We start from the raw sequence: 20,820 nt of genomic DNA, 5'->3' as shown, positions 1-20,820 counted from the left end.
TTTTGGGGAGGGGTCTGGGGGATTTTTTTAGGGGTTTTATCAAAGGGTTTTGAGCTCTCAAAATTTGGATTTTTTTCCAATATTTGGGGTTTTTTCAGGGATTTTGGGGCTCTCACGATTCTGTTTTTTTCCCAGGGATTTCGGGGGATCTCGGGGATTTTGGGGAGGGGTCTGGGGGATTTGGGGGGGGTCTCACCGAGGCAGTCGAGGCGGGCGGGGTCCAGGTGGAAGCCGGGGTCGCAGGCGCAGGTGAAGGCGTCGCCCACGCGGACGCAGCGCCCGTGGGTGCAGCCGCTCAGGACCCCGCACTCCTCCTCTCCTAAAGTGGGGAGGGGGCTTCAGACTCACCCCAAAAAAACCCCCCAAAAAATCCCCAAATCCCACCTCAAAAAAAAAAACCAAAAAACCCAAAAATCCCCCCAAAATCCCCCCCAAAATCACCCAAAATCACCCCAAAATCTCCCCCAAAATCCCCCCAAAATCTCCTCAAAATCCCCCCCAAAATCTCCCCAAAATCACCCAAAATCACCCCCAAAATCCCCCAAAACCCCCCCAAAATGCCCCCCAAAACTCCCAAATCCCCCAAAATCCCCCCACAAAACCCCAAAAATTCCCCCAAACCCCCCCCCTTCCAAAAAAAAACCCCCAAAAACCAAAAATCCCCCAAAATCCCCCCCAAATCCCCCCACATCCCCCCCTCACCTTCCTCCTCCTCCTCCTCCTCCTCCTCGGGGGTCCCGTGGGCCTGGAGGTTCCATCGGGGTCCCCCCCCCCCCATTCCGGGGGGGCTCAAATCGGGGTCCCCTCCCCCGGGGGGGGTCCCCGAAATCCTCGTAGCGAGGGGGGAGGGGAGGGGGAGGGGCGTAAAGGGGGTCGTAGGCCACGCCCCCTCCCCCTCCCCCGCCCCCATAATAAGGGGAGGGGTCGTAAAGGGGGGGGCGGAACCCCCCGAAATATTCGGGGGGGGGGGGGAGCCCCGTAAGGGGGGGGGAGGGGGGGCCCGAATTGGGGAGGGGGAGGGGCGAAATTGGGGGAGGGGTCGTAGAGGGGCGGGGCGAAGTTCGGGGGTCTCAGGACGTTGCAGAGCAGCTCGAAATCGTCTGGGGGGGGGAGGGAGGAAAGAAAAAATGGGGTTGGGGGGACCCCGGAATTTGGGGAGGGGTCCTGAAATGGGGGGGGATTTTGGGGGGAATTTGGGGGTTTTTTTAGGTTTTTTTAGGGTTTTTTTAGGGTTTTTTAGGGCTTTTTTTGGGAGGCATTTTGGGGGTTTTTGAGGGCTTTTTTAGGGGGGTTTGGGGGGGAGTTTTGGGGGGGCGATTTTGGGGTTTTTTGGGGGGGGTCTGGGTTTTGGGGGGGATTTGGGGTTTTTGGGGAGTTTTTTGGGGGATTTGGGGGTCTCAGGACGTTGCAGAGGAGCTCGAAATCGTCTGGGCGGGGAGGAAAGAAAAAATGGGGTTGGGGGGACCCCGAAATATGGGGAGGGGTCCCAAACTGGCGGGGGGTTTGAGGTTTTTTTAGGTTTTTTTTTTAGGGTTTTTTTTAGGGTTTTTGTTTTTGGGGGGGTTTTCTTAGGGCTTTTGGGGGGGTTTTGGGGGGATTTTTTAGGGGTTTTTTGGGGGAATTTTGGGTTTTTGGGGGGGCGATTTTTGGAGGTTTTTTGGGGGGATTTTTCGGGGCATTTTTAGGGTTTTTTGGGGGGTTTTTTGGGGGGATTTGGGGTTCTCAGGACGTTGCAGAGGAGCTCAAAATCGTCTGGGGGGGAGGAAAGAAAAAATGGGGTGGGGGGGACCCCGGAATTTGGGGAGGGGTCTTGAAATTGGGGGGGGGTTGAGTTTTTTGGGGTTTTTTTTTTAGGGTTTTTTCGGGGGGATTTTGGGTTTTTTTGGGGGGATTTTTTAATGGTTTTTTGGGGGGGGGTATGGGGAGGCTTTTTGGGGTTTTTCTGGGAGGGATTTTGGGGGGTTTGGGGGGGATTTGGGGAGATTTTGGGGTTTTTCAGAGGTTTTTGGGGGGGACTTTGGGGTTTTGGGGGAAATTTGGGGGGGATTTTGGGCTTTTGGGGGAGGATTTTGGGCGGATTTGGGGGAATTTTGAGGTTTGAAGGGGGGGGTCTGATTATGGGGGAGGGTCCTGTGTCCCCCATGCCGGGGGTCCCAACCCCTCCCCTCCCCTCCCTGTTTAGGACCCCTCCCCAGAGCTCCCAGTTCCCAAACTGGTCCCAGCCCTGCCCTGCCCGGTTTTGGGGATGGATTTGGGGGTCCCGGGGCTGAATTTGGGGAGGGGTCTCGGGGGTCCAGATGTGCCCATCCCGGGGGTCCCAAATCCCCCCAGTGCTCCCAGTTCCCCACTGGTCCCAGTCCCACGTTCATCCCAGCCCTCCCTGGTTTTGGGGATGGATTTGGGGGTCCCGGGGCTGAATTTGGGGAGGGGTCCCGGGGCTGAATTTGGGGAGGGGTCCCGCAGTGGGGAACGGGGTCTGGCTGTGCCCATCCCGGGGGTCTCCCACATCCCCCCAGTGCTCCCCGTTCCCAAACTGGTTCCAAACCCATCTCCGGTTCTGGGGATGGATTTGGGGGTCCCGGGGCTGAATTTGGGGAGGGGTCCCGAGGGTCTCACCAGAGTGGGGTCTGGCTGTGCCCATCCCGGGGGTCCCAAATCCCCCCAGTGCTCCCAGTTCCCAAACTGGTCCCAGTCCCACATTCATCCCAGTCCCCCCCGGTTTTGGGGATGGATCTGGGGGTCCCGGGGCTGAATTTGGGGAGGGGTCTCGGGGGTCCAACTGTGCCCATACTGGGGGTCTCCCATCTCCTTTGAGCCCCCTCCCATCATCCCCCCAGTGCTCCCAGTTCCCAAACTGGTCCCGGTCCCAGCAGCTTTCCCGTATCCCCCCAGATTTCGGGGCTGGGTTTGGGGGTCCCGGGGCTGGATTTGGGGAGGGGTCCCGGGACTGAATGTGGGGAGGGGTCTCGGGGGTCTGGCTGTGCCCATCCCGGGGGTCCCACATCCCCCCAGTGCTCCCAGTTCCCAAACTGGTCCCGGTCCCAGCAGCTTTCCCGTATCCCCCCGGATTTCGGGGCTGGGTTTGGGGGTCCCGGGGCTGGATTTGGGGAGGGGTCTCACCGGAGTGGGGGGCGGGGCAGAGCGCGCACTCCATGCCCCACGCCTGCCCGTACAGGCAGCAGCACTCGCTGTACGTGACGGGGGCGGCGCGCCGGGGCCGCCCGCACACCAGGTCCGGCCCCACCTGCTGCCAGCACACGGCCACCGACCCCTCTGGGGGGCGGAATTTGGGGAGGGGGCTTAACTGGGGGGGTCCCGAACCCCAAAAATTCACCCCCGTTATGGGAAACCCCCAAAATCCCCATAATTGGGGACACCAGGTAACCCCAAAACCTCCAAATCTCAGGTGAGCTCCGCCCCTCCACGGCCAGGGACCGCTCTGGGGGGGGCAAAAATTGGGGAGGGGGCTTAACTGGGGGGTCCCGAACCCCAAATATTGATCCCCGTTATGGGAAACCCCAAAAATCGCCGTTAATGGGGACACCAGGTAACCCAAAAAAGCCCCAAGTGACCCCAAAACTCAGGTCCGGCCCCACCTGCTGCCAGCACACGGCCACGGACCCCTCTGGGGGGCGGAATTTGGGGAGGGGGCTTAACTGGGGGGTCCCGAACCCCAAATATTGATCCTTGTTATGAGACCCCTCCCCAAAATCCCTGGAATCCCTGGGAGAAAACCCAAATCTTGAGGGCCCCAAAATCCCTGAAAAAAACCCCAAATATTGGAAAAAAAAATCCAAATTTTGAGAGCTCAAAACCCTTGAAAAAGAACCCCAAAATCCTGGGACCCCTTCCCAAAAAATCCCTGAGACCCCTCCCCAAAATCCCTGAAATCCCTGGGAAAAAAACGGAAACTTGAGAGCCCCAAAATCCCTGAAAAAAACCCCAAATATTGGAAAAAAATCCAAATTTTGAGAGCTCAAAACCCTTGAAAAACAACCCCAAAAATCCCCATAACTGGGGACACCAGGTAACCCCAAAAACCCCAAAACTCAGGTGAGCTCCGCCCCTCCACGGCCACCGACCCCTCTGGGGGGGGCAAAAATTGGGGAGGGGGCTTAATTGGGGGGTGCCGAACCCCAAATATTGATCCCCGTTATGGGAAACCCCAAAAATCGTCGTTAATGGGAGCCCCAAAAGCTCCAGGTAACCCCAAAAACTCAGGTGAGCCCCTCACTCCTGCCAGCACACGGCCAGGGACCCCTCTGGGGGGGCAAAATTTGGGGAGGGGGCTTAATTTGGGGGGTGCCGAACCCCAAAAAATGATCCTCGTTTGGAGAAACCCCAAAATCGTCAGAATTTGGGGACCCCAGGTAACCCCAAAAACCCCAAAATCTCAGGTGAGCTCCGCCCCTCCACGGCCAGGGGGGGGCAAAAATTTGGGGAGGGGTCTTAATTGGGGGGTGCCGAACCCCAAAACCCCTCCTAAGCCCCCCAAATCCCCCGTAAAGCCCCTAACGCCCCAAAACCCCCCCTAGCCCTCCCCAAATCCCCCCCAAACCCCCCAAAATCCCCCCCAAAACCCCCAACCCGGGGTCCTCTGACCCCCCCCCCCCCCGATATCGGGGACCCCCAGGGACCCCCCCCCAAATCCCCCCCCAAACCCCCCCAAATCGGGGTCCCCGCATTCGCCCCGATCTCCGAGACCCCCCCAGGCCCCCCCAAAACCCTCCTGAGCCCCCTAAAACCCTTCCTAGTCCCCCCAAAACCCCCCCTGAGTCCCCATTATATCCCCCTCAAACCCCTCCCAAACCCCCCAAATCCCCCCTCAAACCTCGAACCCCCCCACCCCGGGCTCCCCTCACGCCCCCCGATCTCGGGGACCCCCCGAAGACCCCCCCAAAACCCATCCCAACCCCCCTAAATCCTCTCTTAAGCCATCCTAACCTCCCTGAAACCCCTCCTAGCCCCCCAAATCCCCCCCAAACCCCCCCAAACCGGGCTCCTCTGACCCCCCCCGATATCGGGGACCCCCCTAAAACCCATCCTAACTCCCCTAAACCCCCCCCAAATCCCCTCTAAAACCCCTCAAACCCCCCCAAATCCCCCCCAAACCCCCCCAAACCGGGCTCCTCTGACCCCCCCCGATATCGGGGACCCCCCTAAAACCCCCCCAAATCCCCTCTAAACCCCCTCAAACCCCCCCAAATTCCTCCCCCCAACCCCCCCAACCCGGGCTCCCCTGACCCCCCCCGATATCGGGGACCCCCAGGGACCCCCCAAACCCTCCTAAAACCCCCCTAAGTCCCCATTATGTCCCCCTCAAACCCCTCCTAACCCCCCAAAATCCCCCCCAAACCCCCCCAAGCCGGGCTCCCCTGACCCCCCCACGATCTCGGGGACCCCCAGGGACTCCCCAAAACATCCCCCAGACCCATCCTAACGCCAGTAAAACCCCCCTAAGTCCCCATTATACCCCCCTAAAACGCCTCCTATCCCCCCCCCAAATCCCCCCCTAACCCCCCCAACCCGGGCTCCCCTGACCCCCCCCCGATCTCGGGGACCCCCCGAGGAGCCCCCAGACCCAACTTACACCTGATGTAAACCCCCCAAACCCTTCCTAAACCCCCTCCTAACCCCCCAAACCCCCCCAAATCCCCTCTAAACCCCCTCAAACCCCCCCAAATCCCCCCCCCAAACCCCCCCAACCCGGGCTCCCCTGACCCCCCCCGATATCGGGGACCCCACAAAACCCCTCCTAACCCCCCTAAAACCCCTCTAAACCCCCTCAAACCCCCTCCTAATCCCCCCAAATTCCTCCCCCAAAGCCCCCCAACCCCGGCTCCCCTGACCCCCCCCCCCGATCTCGGGGACCCCCCAGGAGCCCCCAGACCCACCCGGGTCGGTGTCGTTGGCCACGCAGCGGCGCTGGGAGGGGTCCAGGACGAGCGGGGGGGGGCAGGAGCACAGGTACGAGCCCACCGTGTTGACACAGAGCCCCCCCAGGCACGGCTCGGCCTCGGCCGCCGCGCACTCGTCGTTGTCTGGGGGGGGGAATTGGGGAAATTTTGGGGGTTTTGGGGGGGTTTAGGGGGGTATAAGGTGAGTTTAGGGGGGATTTTGGGGGGTATATATTGAATGATGGGGGATTTGGGGTGAGTTTGGGGGGTTTAGGGTGGTCAGGCACGGCTCGGCCTCGGCCGCCGCGCACTCGTCGTTGTCTGGGGGGGGGGAAAATTGGGAAATTTTGGGGGGATTGGGGGGGATTTAGGGGGGTATAAGGTGAGTTTAGGGGGGATTAGGGTGGGATTTGGGGGATTTTGGGGGGATTTAGGGGGGTTTAGGGGGGTCAGGCACGGCTCGGCCTCGGCCGCCGCGCACTCGTCGTTGTCTGGGGGGAGAAAATTGGGGAAATTTTGGGGATTTTGGGGAGGTTTAGGGGGGGTTTGGGGTCTTGGCAGTGGAGTTTGGGGGGTATAAGGTGAGTTTAGGGGGGATTTTGGGGGGTATAAGGTGAGTTTAGGGCGTATAAATTGAATTTGGGGGGATTTTGTGGGGGGCTTGGGGAATTTAGGGTGGATTTTGGGGGGCACAAATCGAGTTTACGGTGGAGTTTAGAGGGGATTTTGGGGGATTTGGGGACTTTAGGGGGGGGTCAGGCACGGCTCGGCCTCGGCCGCCGCGCGCTCGTCGTTGTCTGGGGGGAGAAAATTTGGGGAATTTTGGGGGGATTTGGGGGGGTTTGGGGGGGATTTTGGGGGGTTTGGGGTGGTTTAGGGGGGATTTGGGGCAGTTTAAGGGGGATTTAGGGGCAGTTTAAGGTGAGTTTAGGGGGGTTTTGGGGGATATGAGGTGAATTTGGGGGGATTTTGGGGAGGTTTGGGGTGGTTTAAGGGGGATTTGGGGGGTACAAGGTGAGTTTAGGGGGATCTTGGGGAAGTATAAAAGGATTTTGGGGGCTATAAATTGAGTTTAGGGGGTATAAATTGAATTTGGGGGGTTTAGGGGGGATTTGGGGCGTTCGGGGCAGTTTAAGGAGGATTTGGGGAGGTTTGAGGTGGTTTAGGGGGGATTTGGGGCTGTTTGAGGGGGATTTTCGGGGGGATTTTGGGGCGGTTCAAGGGGGGGTTTGGGGAGGTTTAAGGGGGGTTTGGGGTCTCAGCAGTGGAGTTTGGGGTGTTTAGGGTGAGTTTATGGGGGATTTGGGGAGTTTAGGGGGGGTTTTGAGGGATTTGGGGTCATAGTGGTGAAATTTGGGAGATAAAGGTGAGTTTAGGGGGGGATTTGGGGGATTTTGGGGGGATTTAGGGGGGTTTAGGGGGGTCAGGAACGGCTCGGCCTCGGCCGCCGCGCACTCGTCGTTGTCTGGGGGGGAAATCGGGGGATTTGGGGCGGTTTTGGGGATTTGAGGAATTTGGGGGGATTTCAGGAATTTATGGGGGATTTGGGAGGATTTGAGGAATTTATGTGGGGTTCTGGGGGGATTTGGGGAATTTATGGGGGGTTTTGGGGGGATTTGAGGGATTTATGGGGGATTTTGAGGGGATTTGGGGAATTTATGGGGGTTTTGGGGAGATTTGGGGAATTTATGGGGGGATTTGGGGGATTTGGGGAATTTATGGGGGATTTTGGGGTGTTTAGGGTGAGTTTAGGGGGATTTGGGGGGGTATGAAATGAGTTTTGGGGGGTTTGGGGGGTGTAACGTGAGTTTCGGGTGGATTTTGGGGTGAGTTTAGAGGATTTGAGGAGTTCTGGGGGAATTTCGTGGGGTTCACGGGTCCTGGCAGGTACAGACAGACACCGACAGGTCCTGGCAGGTACAGATGAACACAAACAGGCACAGACAGACACAGACAGGTCCTGGCAGGTACAGACGGACACCGACAAGTCCTGGCAGGTACAGACACACACAGCCAGGTCCTATCAGGTGCCTGGCAGGTATAAAGAGACACAGACAGGTCCTGGAAGGTACAGATGGACACAGACAGGTCCTGGAAGGTACAACCAGGTCCTGGCAGGTACAGACAGACACAAACAGGTCCCGGCAGGTCTCAGCAGGTCCTGGCAGGTACAGACAGACACAGACAGGTCCTGGCAGGTACAGACAGGTACAGATGGACTCAGACAGGTCCTGGCAGGTACAGACAGACACAGACAGACACAGACAGACACAAACAGGTCCTGGCAGGTACAGACAGACACAGACAGGTCCTGGCAGGTCCTGGCAGGTACAGACAGGTACAGATGGACTCTGGCAGGTCCTGGCAGGTACAGACAGGTACAGACAGACACAGACAGGTCCCGGCAGGTCCTGGCAGGTACAGACAGACAGAGACAGACACAGACAGGTCCCGGCAGGTCCTGGCAGGTACAGACAGACACAGACAGGTCCCGGCAGGTCCTGGCAGGTACAGACAGACAGAGACAGACACAGACAGGTCCTGGCAGGTCCTGGCAGGTACAGACAGACACAGACAGGTCCCAGCAGGTCCCGGCAGGTCCTGGCAGGTACAGACAGACACAGACAGGTCCCGGCAGGTCCTGGCAGGTGCGCGGCGCTCACCCACGCACTGCAGGTGCTCCTGCTCGAAGTAGAAGCCGCTGGGGCAGAAGCAGCTGAAGGAGGGGGCGGCGTTGACACAGAGCCCCCCCCGGCAGAGCGCGGGCCCGAACAGGGAGCACTCGTCCACATCTGGGGGGGCAGAGACACCCCGAAATCAGTGACACCCCGAAATGTGACAGGGACACCCCGAAATGTGACAGGGACACCCAAAAATGTGACACAGAGCCCCCCCGGCAGAGCGCGGGCCCGAACAGGGAGCACTCGTCCACATCTGGGGGGGGCACAGGGACCCCAAAATCACAGAGATCCCCCCAAATCACAGGGACACCCCCACAGTCACAGGGACACCCCCAAGGTGATAGGGACACCCCAAAATCATCACAGGGACACCCCCCGAAATCACACCCCAGAGTGACAGGGACACCCCGAAATCACAGGGACACCCCCAAGGTGACAGGGACACCCCCAAAGTCACAGGGACACCCCCAAAATCACACCCCAGAGGGACAGGGACACCCCGAAATCACAGGGACACCCCCAAAATCACAGGGACACCCCCAAAGTGACAGAGACACCCCCAAAAGGAACAGGGACCCTCCCAAAATCATAAAGACCCCCCGAAATCACAGGGACCACCCCCAGGGACCCTCCAAGCGACCGCCCCCGGGTAAAAGGGACACAGGGACCCCCCCAGAGTGACAGAGACCCCCCAGGACCCCCCCAGGGACAAAGGGGGGGGGTCTCACCTGGGGGGGTCCCGCACTCACCTGTGGGGGGGCCCTGGGGGGTCTCGGGGAGGCGCCCGGGCCCGTGGGGACACAGGGACAGGTGAGCATCTGGGGGGGGCACAGGGGGGGTCAGGGACCCCAAAATTCTGCACAGGACCCCCACCCACCCCCCCCAAAATTCTGTTTGTGTCCTCCCCACTTTTCCCCACACTTTTAATCTGCCCAAATCATTTTTGGGGTCTGAAATCCACCCCCAAGTCCACCCTAAATCCCACCCCAAACCCATCCCAAAGCCACCCCAAACCCATCCCAAACCCACCCCACATTCCCTTCAAACCTCACCCCAAATCCCCCCCTCCAAATCCATTCCAAATCCCACCCCAAATCCCACCCCAAATCCACCCCAAATCCCACCTAAAATTCAACCCCAAATCCACCCAAAATCCATCCCAAATCCTACCCGATTCCCACCCCAAATCCACCTCAAATTCCACGCCAAATCTATCCAAAATCCATCCCAAATCCCACCCAAATCCCCCCCACAAATCCCACCCCAAACCCACCCTAAATCCCACCCAAATCCCACCCCAAATCCATCCCAAATCCCCCCAAAATCAACCCCAAATCCATCCCAAATCCACTGCAAATCAACCCAAAATCCACCCGAAATTCCCCCCACCAAATCCACCCCAAAACCCACTCCAAATCCCACCCAAATCCCACCCCAAATCCATCCCAAATCCCCCCAAAATCAACCCCAAATCCATCCCAAATCCACTGCAAATCAACCCAAAATCCACCCGAAATTCCCCCCACCAAATCCACCCCAAAACCCACTCCAAATCCCACCCAAATTCCACCCCAAATCCATCCCAAATCCTCCCCCAAAGCCTCTAAATCAGACCCTAAATCCCATCCCAAATGCACCCCAAATCCCATCCTAAATCCCCACCCAAATCCCACCCCAAATCTACCCCTGAAATCCACCCCAAATCTGCCTCAAATCCATCCCAAATCCCACCCCAAATTCACCCAAAATCCACCCCAAATCCCACTCTCAAATCCCACCCCAATTCCACCCCAAATCCCCCCAAAATCAATCCCAAATCCATCTCAAATCCACCGCAAATCCACCCCAAATCCACCCGAAATTCCCCCCCACCAAATCCCACCCCAAATCCCCCTAAAATCCACCCCATTCCCTAAAATCCCTCCTAAATGCCCCCCGGAGTTTTTGGGGCATCCCTCACCTGTGCCAGGTGCGGGGCAGGGCTGCCCGGGGCACTGTGCCCCCCATGCCCACCCCAAACCCACCCCAAACCCACCCTAAATCCACCCCAAATCCCCCTAAAATCTCCTCTATTCCCCTTAAATCCCACCCTAAATCCCCCCAAATCCCACCCCAAATGCCCCCCGGGGTTTTTGGGGCGTCCCTCACCTGTGCCAGGTGCGGGGCAGGGCTGCCCGGGGCACTGTGCCCCCCATGCCCACCCCAGGGTGCAGCAGCACTGCGGGTGGGTCACGTTGGGGGCCAGGACCCCACAGGCCCTACTGAAACACGAGGCCACCCCAAAATCCCCAGCGGGGCTTTGGGGCCGGGTTTGGGGGGTTTGGGGTCGGGTTTGGGGGCTCTGGGGTCTGATTTCGGGGGTTTGGGATCTGATTTCAGGACTTTGGGGCCGGCTTTGAGGAGTTTGGGGTCCGACTTGGGGGGTTTGCGGTCTGGTTTGGGGGATTTGGGGTCTGATTTCGGGGCTTTGGGGTCGGATTTGGGGGGTTTGGGGTCTGGTTTGGGGTCCAATTTGAGGGGTTTGGGGTCTGATTTCGGGGCTTTGGGCTCGGATTTGGGGAGTTTGGGGTCTGGTTTGGGGTCCAATTTGAGGGGTTTGCGGTCTGAGTTCGGGGCTTTGGGGTCGCATTTGTGGGTTCTGGGGGATTTGGGGGCTCTGTGGGGTTTGGGGCCGCATTTGGGGGATCTGGGGTCTGATTTCGGGGCTCTGTGGGGTTTGGGGCCGCATTTGGGGGACCTGGGGTCTGATTTCGGGGCTCTGTGGGGTGGGCAGGGCCCCGCAGCGGCCGCTGACGGGGTCGAACTCCTGCCGCGAGTCGGGGCACAGGCACAGGAAGGAGCCCTCGACGTTCTCGCAGCGCTCGGCCCCGCAAACACCGCGGAGGGTCTGGCACTCGTCCACGTCTGCGGGGTTTGGGGTGTGGGGTTGGGGATTTGGGGGGTTTGGGGGTTTGGGGTTTGGGGGGTTTGGGGTCTGGGATTTGGGGTTGGGGATTTGGGGGGGTTTGGGGTTTAGGGTTGGGGATTTGGGGGGTTTGGGGTTTGGGATTTGGGGTTGGGGATTTGGGGGGTTTGGGATGTGGGGTTGGGGATTTGGGGGGTTTGGGATGTGGGGTTGGGGATTTGGGGTTTGGGGGGTTTGGGGTTTGGGGTTTGAGTGATTTGGGATTGGGAATGGGGGAATGGGGGCAGAGGGATTGGGGTGGGCTCTCGGCCCTGCAAACACCGCGGAGGGTCTGGCACTCGTCCACGTCTGCGGGGTTTGGGGTGTGGGATTGGCGATTTGGGGGGTTTGGGGTTTGGGATTTGGGGTTGGCGATTTGGGGGGTTTGGGGTCTGGGATTTGGGGTTGGGGATTTGGGGGATTTGGGGGGTTTGGGGTTTTGACATTTTGGGGGTTGAGATCAGAGGACTTGGGGGTTTGGGGTTTGGGAGATTTGGGGTTGGGGGATTTGGATTTGGGGTTTGATATTTTGGGGGTTGAGATTGGCGGATTTGGGGTTTGGGGGATTTGGGGTTGGGGATTTGGGGTCAGGGGTTTTGGTTTAGAATTTGGGGGATTTGGAGTTGGGAATTTGGAGGGTCTGACATTTTGGGGGTTAAGATTGGGGGATTTGGGGGTTTGTGGGTTTGAGTGATTTGGGATTGCAGATGGGGGAACGAGGGCAGAGGGATTGGGGTGGGCGCTCGGCCCCACAAACCCCACGCAGCGTCTGGCACTCGTCCACGTCTGCAGGGTTTGGGGTTTGGGATTTGGGGGGTTTGGGGTTGGGGGTTTGGGATTGGCAGTTTGGGATTTGGAGGGTTTGGTGTTGAGGATTTGGGGTTGGGCATTTGGGAGATTTAGGGTTGGGGATTTGGGATTTGGGGGCTTTGGGGTTTGGGGTTTGGGATTTGAGAGGTTTGGGGACGGGGATTTGAGGTTTGGGGATGGGCGTTTGGGATTTGGGAGATTTGGGTGTGGGGATTTGGGATTTAGGGGGTTTGGGGTCAGGAATTTGGGGTTTGGGATTTGGAGGTTTGGGGGTTTGATATTTTGGGGGATTTGGGGCATTTGGGCCATTTGGAGTTGGGGATTTGGGGCATTTGGAGTTAGGGATTTGGGGGATTTGGAGTTGAAAATTTGGAGGATTTGGGATTTGGGGAGGGAATGGGGACACAGGGATTTGGGGCACAGGGACAGGCATTTGGGTGTCCCCAGGTTGGTGGCCGTACCCACGCAGTGGTGGCCGTGCCGGGCGGTCTCATAGCCGGGGTCGCAGGCGCACTGGAAGGAGCCGGGCAGGTTGTGGCAGGTGGCGTGGGCACCGCACAGGGTCCCGTTGGAGCACTCGTCCACATCTGGCACGGGGAGGGACAAAGGTTTGGGGACATCTGCAGGTCCTTGGCCACCCCCTGGGGCTGGACTTTGTCACCCTGTGTGCCCAGCCCAGTCCCTGTGTCCCCATGTCCCCATCCTAATCCCAAATTCTCAAATCCCCATATCCCAAATCCCAACCCCAAATCCCCATATCCTAAATCCTAAATCCCCAATCCCAAACCCAAATCCCAATCCCCTCACCAATGCAGTCCCCGCCATCCCCAGGCCGGAATCCCGGCTGGCACTCGGGCACAATCCCATATCCCAATCCCATATCTCATAACCCAAACCCCAAATCCCAATCCCAAACCCCAAACCCCAAATCCCCAATCCCAAACCCAAATCCCAATCCCCTCACCGATGCAGTCCCCGCCGTCCCCGGGCCGGAATCCCGGCTGGCACTCGGGCACGCAGCGATAGGAGCCCGGAATGTTCTCGCAGCGCTGAGCCCCGCACAGCCCGGCCCCGTACTCCTGGCACTCGTCCACGTCTGCGGTGGGGACAGCAGGGTGGGGACATTGGGGACAATCGGGGACATCGGGATGGGGACATTCAGAACCCCGGACCACCTCCATCCCCGTGCCCATCCCAATCCCAGTGTCCCCAGTTCCCATATCCCAATGTCCCCGTTCCCATCCCAGTCCCCATATCCCATGTTCCCAATATCTCCATCCCAGTCTCCACATCCCTGGCCCAGTCCCATATCCCCATTCCCATCCCAACGTTCCCATCCCCATCCCAGTCCCCATATCCCCATATCCCCATATCCCCATCCCAATGTTCCCATCCCAGTCCCAGTTCCCATATCCCCATATCCTGATATCCCGATTTCCATCCCAATCCCAATGTCCCCATTCCCACTCCAGTCCCCATATCCCAATATTCCCAATATCTCCATCCCAGTCTCCACATCCCCGGCCCAGTCCCATATCCCATATCCCCATCCCAATCCCAGTCCCCATAGCCCCATATCCCGATTTCCATCCCAATCCCAATATCCCCAGTCTCACTCCAGTCCCCATATCCCAATATTCCCAATATCTGCATCCCAGTCTCCACATCCCACATCCCAGTCCCCATATCCCATATCCCCATCTTGATCCCATATCCCAATCCCAAATACCAAATCCCAAATCCCACTGTCCCCATATCCCAAACCCCAAACCCCAACCCCTCACCGATGCAGTCCCCGCTGTCCCCGGGCCGGAATCCCGGCTGGCACTCGGGAACAATCCCATATCCCATATCCCAAATCCCAATCCCATATCCCAATCCCCTCACCAATGCAGTCCCCGCCGTCCCCGGGCTGGAATCCCGGCTGGCACTCGGGTACAACCCCAAATCCCAAATCCCAAACCCCAAACCCCAAACCCCAATCCCCTCACCGATGCAGTCCCCGCCGTCCCCGGGCCGGAATCCCAGCTGGCACTCGGGAACAATCCCATATCCCATATCCCAAATCCCAATCCCATATCCCAAACCCCAATCCCTCACCGATGCAGTCCTCGCCGTCCCCGGGCCGGAATCCCGGCTGGCACTCGGGCACGCAGCGATAGGAGCCCGGAATGTTCTCGCAGCGCTGAGCCCCGCACAGCCCGGCCCCGTACTCCTGGCACTCGTCCACGTCTGCGGTGGGGACATTGGGGACAATCGTGGACGTGGCACGATGGGGACATGGGGATGGGGACATGGGAATGGGAACATCGGGGTGGGGACGTGGGGACAATCAGGGACGTGGCAGGACGGGGATATTGGGATGGGCACATCAGGTTGGGGACATGGGAACGGGGACAGCAGGATGAGGACATAGGGACAATCAAGGACATTGGCATGAGGACATTGGAACGGGGACATTGCGATGGAAACATCAGGATGGGGACATGGGAATGGGGACATTGGGGTGGGGACACGGCAGGACAGGGATATTGGGATGGGGACATGGGGACAATCAGGGACATGGCAGGATGAGGACACAATGGCAGGATGGGGACATGGGAATGGGGACATTAGGATCAGGGACATCAGGATGGGGACATGGGAATTGGGATCAGGGACACAGGAATGGGGACATCAGGATGGGGACATGGGAATGGGGACATCGGGGTGGGGACATGGGAATGGAAAAATCGGGATGGGGACATTGGGATCAAGGACATCAGGATGGGGACATGGGGATGGGGACATTGGGATCAGGGACATGGGAATGGGGACATCGGGGTGAGGACATGGGGACAATCAGGGCTATGGCAGGATGGGGACGTGGGAATGGGGTGGGAATGCGGGGATATATCCCCACACTCCAGCCCCATAACTCCACATCCCCACCCCATATCCCAAACCCCACCCCATATCCCAGTCCCACCCCATATCCCATCCCCACCCCATATCCCAAACCCCACCCCATATCCCAAACCCCATATCCCAAACCCCACCCCATATTCCATCCCCACCCCATATCCCAAACCCCGCCCCATATCCCATCCCCACCCCATATCCCAGTCCCACCCCATACCCCAAACCCCACCCCATATCCCATCCCCACCCCATATCCCAAACCCCACCCCATATCCCATCCCCACCCCATACCCCAAACCCCACCCCATATCCCATCCCCACCCCATATCCCAAACCCCACCCCATACCCCATCCCCACCCCATATCCCATCCCCATATCCCATCCCCATATCCCAAACCCCACCCCATATCCCATCCCCACCCCATATCCCATCCCCATATCCCATCCCCATATCCCATCCCCACCCCATATCCCATCCCCATATCCCAAACCCCACCCCATATCCCATCCCCACCCCATATCCCAGTCCCACCCCATATCCCGGCCCCCCGTTCCCGTTGCTCACCGCGGCACTCGGCCTTGGCGTCGTCGGTGCGGAACCCGGCCGGGCACTGGCACTGGAAGGAGCCCTCGGTGTTGAGGCAGCGCCCGCCCACGCACACGGCCCCGCGCTGGCACTCGTCTACGTCTGGGGGGGATTTGGGGTTTGGGATTTGGGATCTGGGATTTGGGATTTGGCATTTGGGGTTTGGCATTTGGGGTTTGGCATTTGGGGTTTGGGACATTGGGATTTGGGGTTTGGGGTATGGGAATGGGGTGGGTGCAGTGCCTGCCAGCACACACGGCCCCGCGCTGGCCCTCGTCCACGTCTGGGGGGGATTTGGGGTTTGGGATTCAGGATTTGGGGTTTGGGATTCAGGATTTGGGGTTTAGGGTTTGGGATTTGGGATGCGACAATGGGGTGGGCATGATGCCCACTGGCACAGACGGCCCCACGCTGGCACTCCTCCACGTCTGGGGTTGGGGACATTGGGGTTTGGGGTTTGGGACATTGGGGTTTGGGGTTTGGGATTTGGGACATTGGGGTTTGGGATTTAGGATTTGGGATTTGGGGTTTTGGGTTTGGGGTTTGGGACATTGGGGTTTGGGACATTGGGGTTTGGGACATTGGGGTTTGGGGTTTGGGGTTTGGGACATTGGGGTTTGGGATTTAGGATTTGGGATTTGGGGTTTTGGGTTTGGGGTTTGGGATTTGGGGTGTGGCAATGGGGTGGATGTGGCAGAGATGGCCCCGCGCTGGCACTTGTCCATGTCTGGGGTTGGGGACATCGGGACTGGGACAACCATGGGGACACCAGAACTGGGACGACCATGGTGGCACCAGGACTGGCATGGGGACACTGGGACTGGGACAACCCTGGGGACACCGGGACTGGGACAGCCATGGGAAGATGGGGATTGGCACGGTGACACCAGGACTGGGACAACTTGGGGGCGCCAGAATTGGGATGGGGACACCAGGACTGGGACAACCATGGGGACTGGGATGGGGATGACCATGGTGACACCAGGAATGGGATGGTGACACCAGGACTGGAAAAACGCTGATGACACCAGGACTGGGACAACCATGGTGACACCAGGATTGGGATGGGGACACCAGGACTGGAACAAGCCCAAACCCACAAGGACCAAAACACCACAACCCCAACCCCCCAAAACCCACCCCAACCCCAACCCCATCACCACCACCACCTCTTGGCTGCCTCTCGAGGTGCCACCCCGCTGTCCCCAGGTGTCCCCAGGTGCCACCCACCGGTGCAGGCGGTGCCATCGGCGGTGGCGGTGAAGCCGTCGGCGCAGAGGCAGCGGAAGGAGCCGGCCGTGTTGACGCACTCGCCGTGCGGGAAGCAGAAATCGCCCTCCAGGCACTCGTTGACGTCTGCGGGGCCACCAGGAGATGTCACCCGGGGGTGGTGGCACCTTTGGGGTGTCCCCAAGGGGGTCCCCGCTCACCGTGGCAGGCGGTGGCGCCGGCGGTGGCGCGGTAGCCGCGCTGGCACTCGCAGCGGAAGGAGCCGACCGTGTTGAGGCAGCGGCCGTGGGGGGCGCAGGGGGAGCCCCCCAAGCACTCGTCGACATCTGGGGGGACATCGGGGTCACCAGGGGGACATCGGGGGGACGTGGGGACATCAGGGGGACGTGGCCACAGGAGTTGTGGGGTCTCCAAGTCCCCTGAATCATGGTGACTCCATAATGTGATGACCACAAGTCATGGTCATCTCATGGTGTGGTGACCCCAAGATCTCATCCAGGTCTGGGGGCACATCGGGGTCACCAGGGGGACATTGGGGGGACGTGGGGACATCAGGCATCAGGGGGACGTGGCCACAGGAGTTATGGGGTCTCAAAGTCCCCCAAGCCATGGTGACCCCATAACAGAGTGACTGCAAGTCATGGTGACCCCAAGTTCTCATCCACGTCTGGGGAGACATCGGGGTCGTCCGGGGGACACGGGGACATCAGAGGACAGTGACCACAGGAGTTATGGGGTCTGCAAGTTCTCCAAGCCATGCTGACCCCATGGTGTGATGACCACAAGTCATGGTCATCCCATGGTGTGGTGACCCCAAGTTCTCACCCACGTCTGGGGGGACATGGGGACATCAGGACATCAGGGGATGGTGGCCACAGGAGTTATGGGGTCTCCAAGTCTCCCAAGCCATGGTGACTGCATAACAGAGTGACCACAAGCCATGGTCATCTCATGGTGTGGTGACTTCAAGGTCTCATCGTATCTGAGGGGATATCAGGGTCACCAGGGGGACGTGGGGACATCAGGGGGACGTGGGGACAGGAGTTATGGGGTCTCCAAGTCCCCTAAATCATGGTGACCCCAAACTCTTGGAGACCCCAAATCATGGAGACCCCATGGTGTGGTGACCCCATGCACTCCTCTAGGGGGTTCCTGGTGACATCAGGTGACACAGGTGACACAGGTGACACAGGTGACACAGGTGACACCCAGGTGACACGAGTGACACACAGGTGACACAAAGGTGACACAGGTGACACAGGTGACACCCAGGTGACACGAATGACGCCCAGGTGACACGGTACCTGCGCAGCGGCCCTGGCGCAGGTGGAAGCCGTCGGGGCAGGGCTGGCACCGGAAGGAGCCCGGGGTGTTGACGCACTCCTGGCCGGGACACGCCAGGTGGTTCTCGCACTCGTCGATGTCTGAGGGGACATCGGGGACATCGGGGGGGACCTCGAGTGACCTCAGGTCGTGGTGACCTCACCTCAGGTCGTGGCGACCCCACCACAGGTCATGGTGAGCAGTAACGGCGACCCCAGGGACCAAAGGTCGTGGTGACCCCATACGAGTGACCCCGGGCACAGGCACTGGTACCCGCCCGGGCACAGAGACCCCTCCCCAGTTTATCCCAGTTTATCCCAGTCCCTCCCAGTTTATCCCAGTCCCTCCCAGTATATCCCAGTCTATCCCAGTCCATCCCAGTCTGTCTCACCCTGGCACGGCTGTGCCCCATTGCCCCGGTACCCCCCCGGGCACAGGCACTGGAGCCCCCCCGGGCACAGAGACCCCTCCCCAGTGCCCCCAGTCCATCCCAGTGCCTCCAATCTCCATTCCCAGTTTATCCCAGTTTATCCCAGTCTGTCCCAGTCTGTCTCACTCTGGCAGGGTTCGCTCCCAGAGCCCCGGTACCCGCCGGGCACAGGCACTGGTACCCGCCGGGCACAGAGACCCCTCCCCAGTATATCCCAGTCCCTCCCAATCCCTCCCAGTCCATCCCAGTCCGTCCCAGTCCGTCCCAGTCTGTCCCAGTCGGTCTCACCCTGGCAGGGCTCGCTCCCGGAGCCCCGGTACCCGCCGGGCACAGGCACTGGTACCCGCCGGGCACAGAGACCCCTCCCCAGTCCTTCCCAGTCCCTCCCAGTCCATCCCAGTTTATCCCAGTCCGTCCCAGTCCCTCCCAGTCTGTCTCACCCTGGCAGGGCTCGCTCCCGGAGCCCCGGTACCCCGCCGGGCACAGGCACTGGTACCCGCCCGGTCGGTTCTCACAGCGCCCGTGGGCGCAGGGCCCGGGCACCTGGGCGCACTCGTCAATGTCTGCGGGCACAGGTAATGGGCACAGGTGGGCACAGGTGGGGTTTGAGAGGGCACAGGTGGGCACAGGTGGGGTTTAGAGTGTGCCCAGGTGTGCCCAGGTGTGCCCAGGTGGGGTTTGGGATATGCCCAGGTGCACACAGGTGTGCCCAGGTGTGGTTTGGGGTGTGCCCAGGTGCACCCAGGTGTGCTTTAAGGTGCACCCAGGTGCACCCAGGTGTGGTTTGGGGTGTGCCCAGGTGTGCCTAGGTGTGCCCAGGAGTACCCAGGTCCACCCAGGTGTGCCCAGGTGTGGCTTTGGGTGCACCCAGGTGTGCCCAGGTGTGGTTTTAGTTGCCCCCAGGTGTGCCCAGGTGTGGCTTGGGGTGTGCCCCGGTGCCCCCAGGAGCGCCCAGGTGTGGTTTAGGGTGCCCCCAGGTGCCCCTAGGTGTGGTTTTGGGTGCCCCCAGGTGTGCCCAGGTGTGCCCAGGTGTGGTTTAGGGTGCCCCCAGGTGCCCCTAGGTGTGGTTTTGGGTACCCCCAGGTGTGCCCAGGTGTGCCCAGGTGTGGTTTAGGGTGCCCCCAGGTGCCCCTAGGTGTGGTTTTGGGTACCCCCAGGTGTGCCCAGGTGTGCCCAGGTGTGCGCTGACCTCGGCACTCGGTGCCCGCGGGCTCGGAGGTGTAGCCGGGCCCGCAGGTGCACCTGAAGCTGCCCACAGAGTTCTCGCAGCGCCCGGGGGAGCACGGAGGGGGCACCTGGCGGCACTCGTCAATGTCTGCACAGGGCACAGGTAATGGGCACAGGTGGGCACAGGTGAGGGGCAACCCTTTCAAGCCCTCCAAACTGCCCCAAACTCCCTCAATCCCTTTCAAAACCCCAAATCCTCCCCCAAATTCCCCCCAGGACCCCTTTAAACACCCCGAAACCCCCTCAGGACCCTCCCGAACCCCCCAAAGACCCCCTCAAAGACCCCCAAATCCCCCCCAAAACCCCTTCAAACTCCCCCAGATCCCCCCAAAACCCCCTGAAATCCCCCCAAAACTTCCCCAAATTCGCCCCAAATCCCCCCCGAGCCCCCTCCCCACTCACCCACACAGTGCGTCCCCTGGGGGCTGAGCCAGAAACCCCCCAAAGACCCCCAGGACTCCCGCAAACCCCCTGAAATCCCCCCCAAATCGCCCTCAAATCACCCCAAAATCACCCCAAATCAGCCCCAAACGCCCCCAAATCCCCCCCCCAGAGCCCCCTCCCCACTCACCCACACAGTGTGTCCCCTGCGAGCTGAGCCAGAAGCCCCCCAGAGACCCCCCCAGATGCCCCCAAAACCCCCCAAATCCCCCCAGGACCCCCCAAACCCCCTCAGGACCCCCAAATCCCCCCAAACCTCCCCAAATCCCCCCCGAAGCCCCCTCCCCACTCACCCACACAGTGCGTCCCCTGGGGGCTGAGCCAGAAGCCCCCCAAGATCCCCCCCAAA

At 60.0% G+C, this 20,820-nt stretch overlaps 1 protein-coding gene across 1 annotated transcript in view; it reads right to left on the bottom strand.

Moving 5' to 3' along the window:
- Positions 1-20,820, bottom strand: part of LOC131570482 (latent-transforming growth factor beta-binding protein 4-like) — a 44,194-nt gene that overhangs the window by 562 nt on the left and 22,812 nt on the right. The window contains 17 exon segments of the mRNA XM_058822835.1: positions 197-319; positions 703-1,033; positions 1,036-1,100; positions 3,121-3,273; positions 5,895-6,041; positions 8,561-8,689; positions 9,328-9,396; positions 10,727-11,482; positions 12,794-12,919; positions 13,297-13,428; positions 14,433-14,564; positions 15,800-15,922; positions 17,051-17,176; positions 17,251-17,376; positions 18,355-18,474; positions 19,244-19,366; positions 19,993-20,118. Of these exon segments, the coding sequence (XP_058678818.1) occupies positions 197-319; positions 703-1,033; positions 1,036-1,100; positions 3,121-3,273; positions 5,895-6,041; positions 8,561-8,689; positions 9,328-9,396; positions 10,727-11,482; positions 12,794-12,919; positions 13,297-13,428; positions 14,433-14,564; positions 15,800-15,922; positions 17,051-17,176; positions 17,251-17,376; positions 18,355-18,474; positions 19,244-19,366; positions 19,993-20,118 (2,907 nt within the window).

This window comes from Ammospiza caudacuta, chromosome 35 (assembly GCF_027887145.1).
Source record: "Ammospiza caudacuta isolate bAmmCau1 chromosome 35, bAmmCau1.pri, whole genome shotgun sequence".
Classification (NCBI taxonomy): domain Eukaryota; kingdom Metazoa; phylum Chordata; class Aves; order Passeriformes; family Passerellidae; genus Ammospiza; species Ammospiza caudacuta.
Note: the sequence above shows the minus strand (reverse complement) of the source record. Positions and strands in the feature narration are given on the sequence as shown.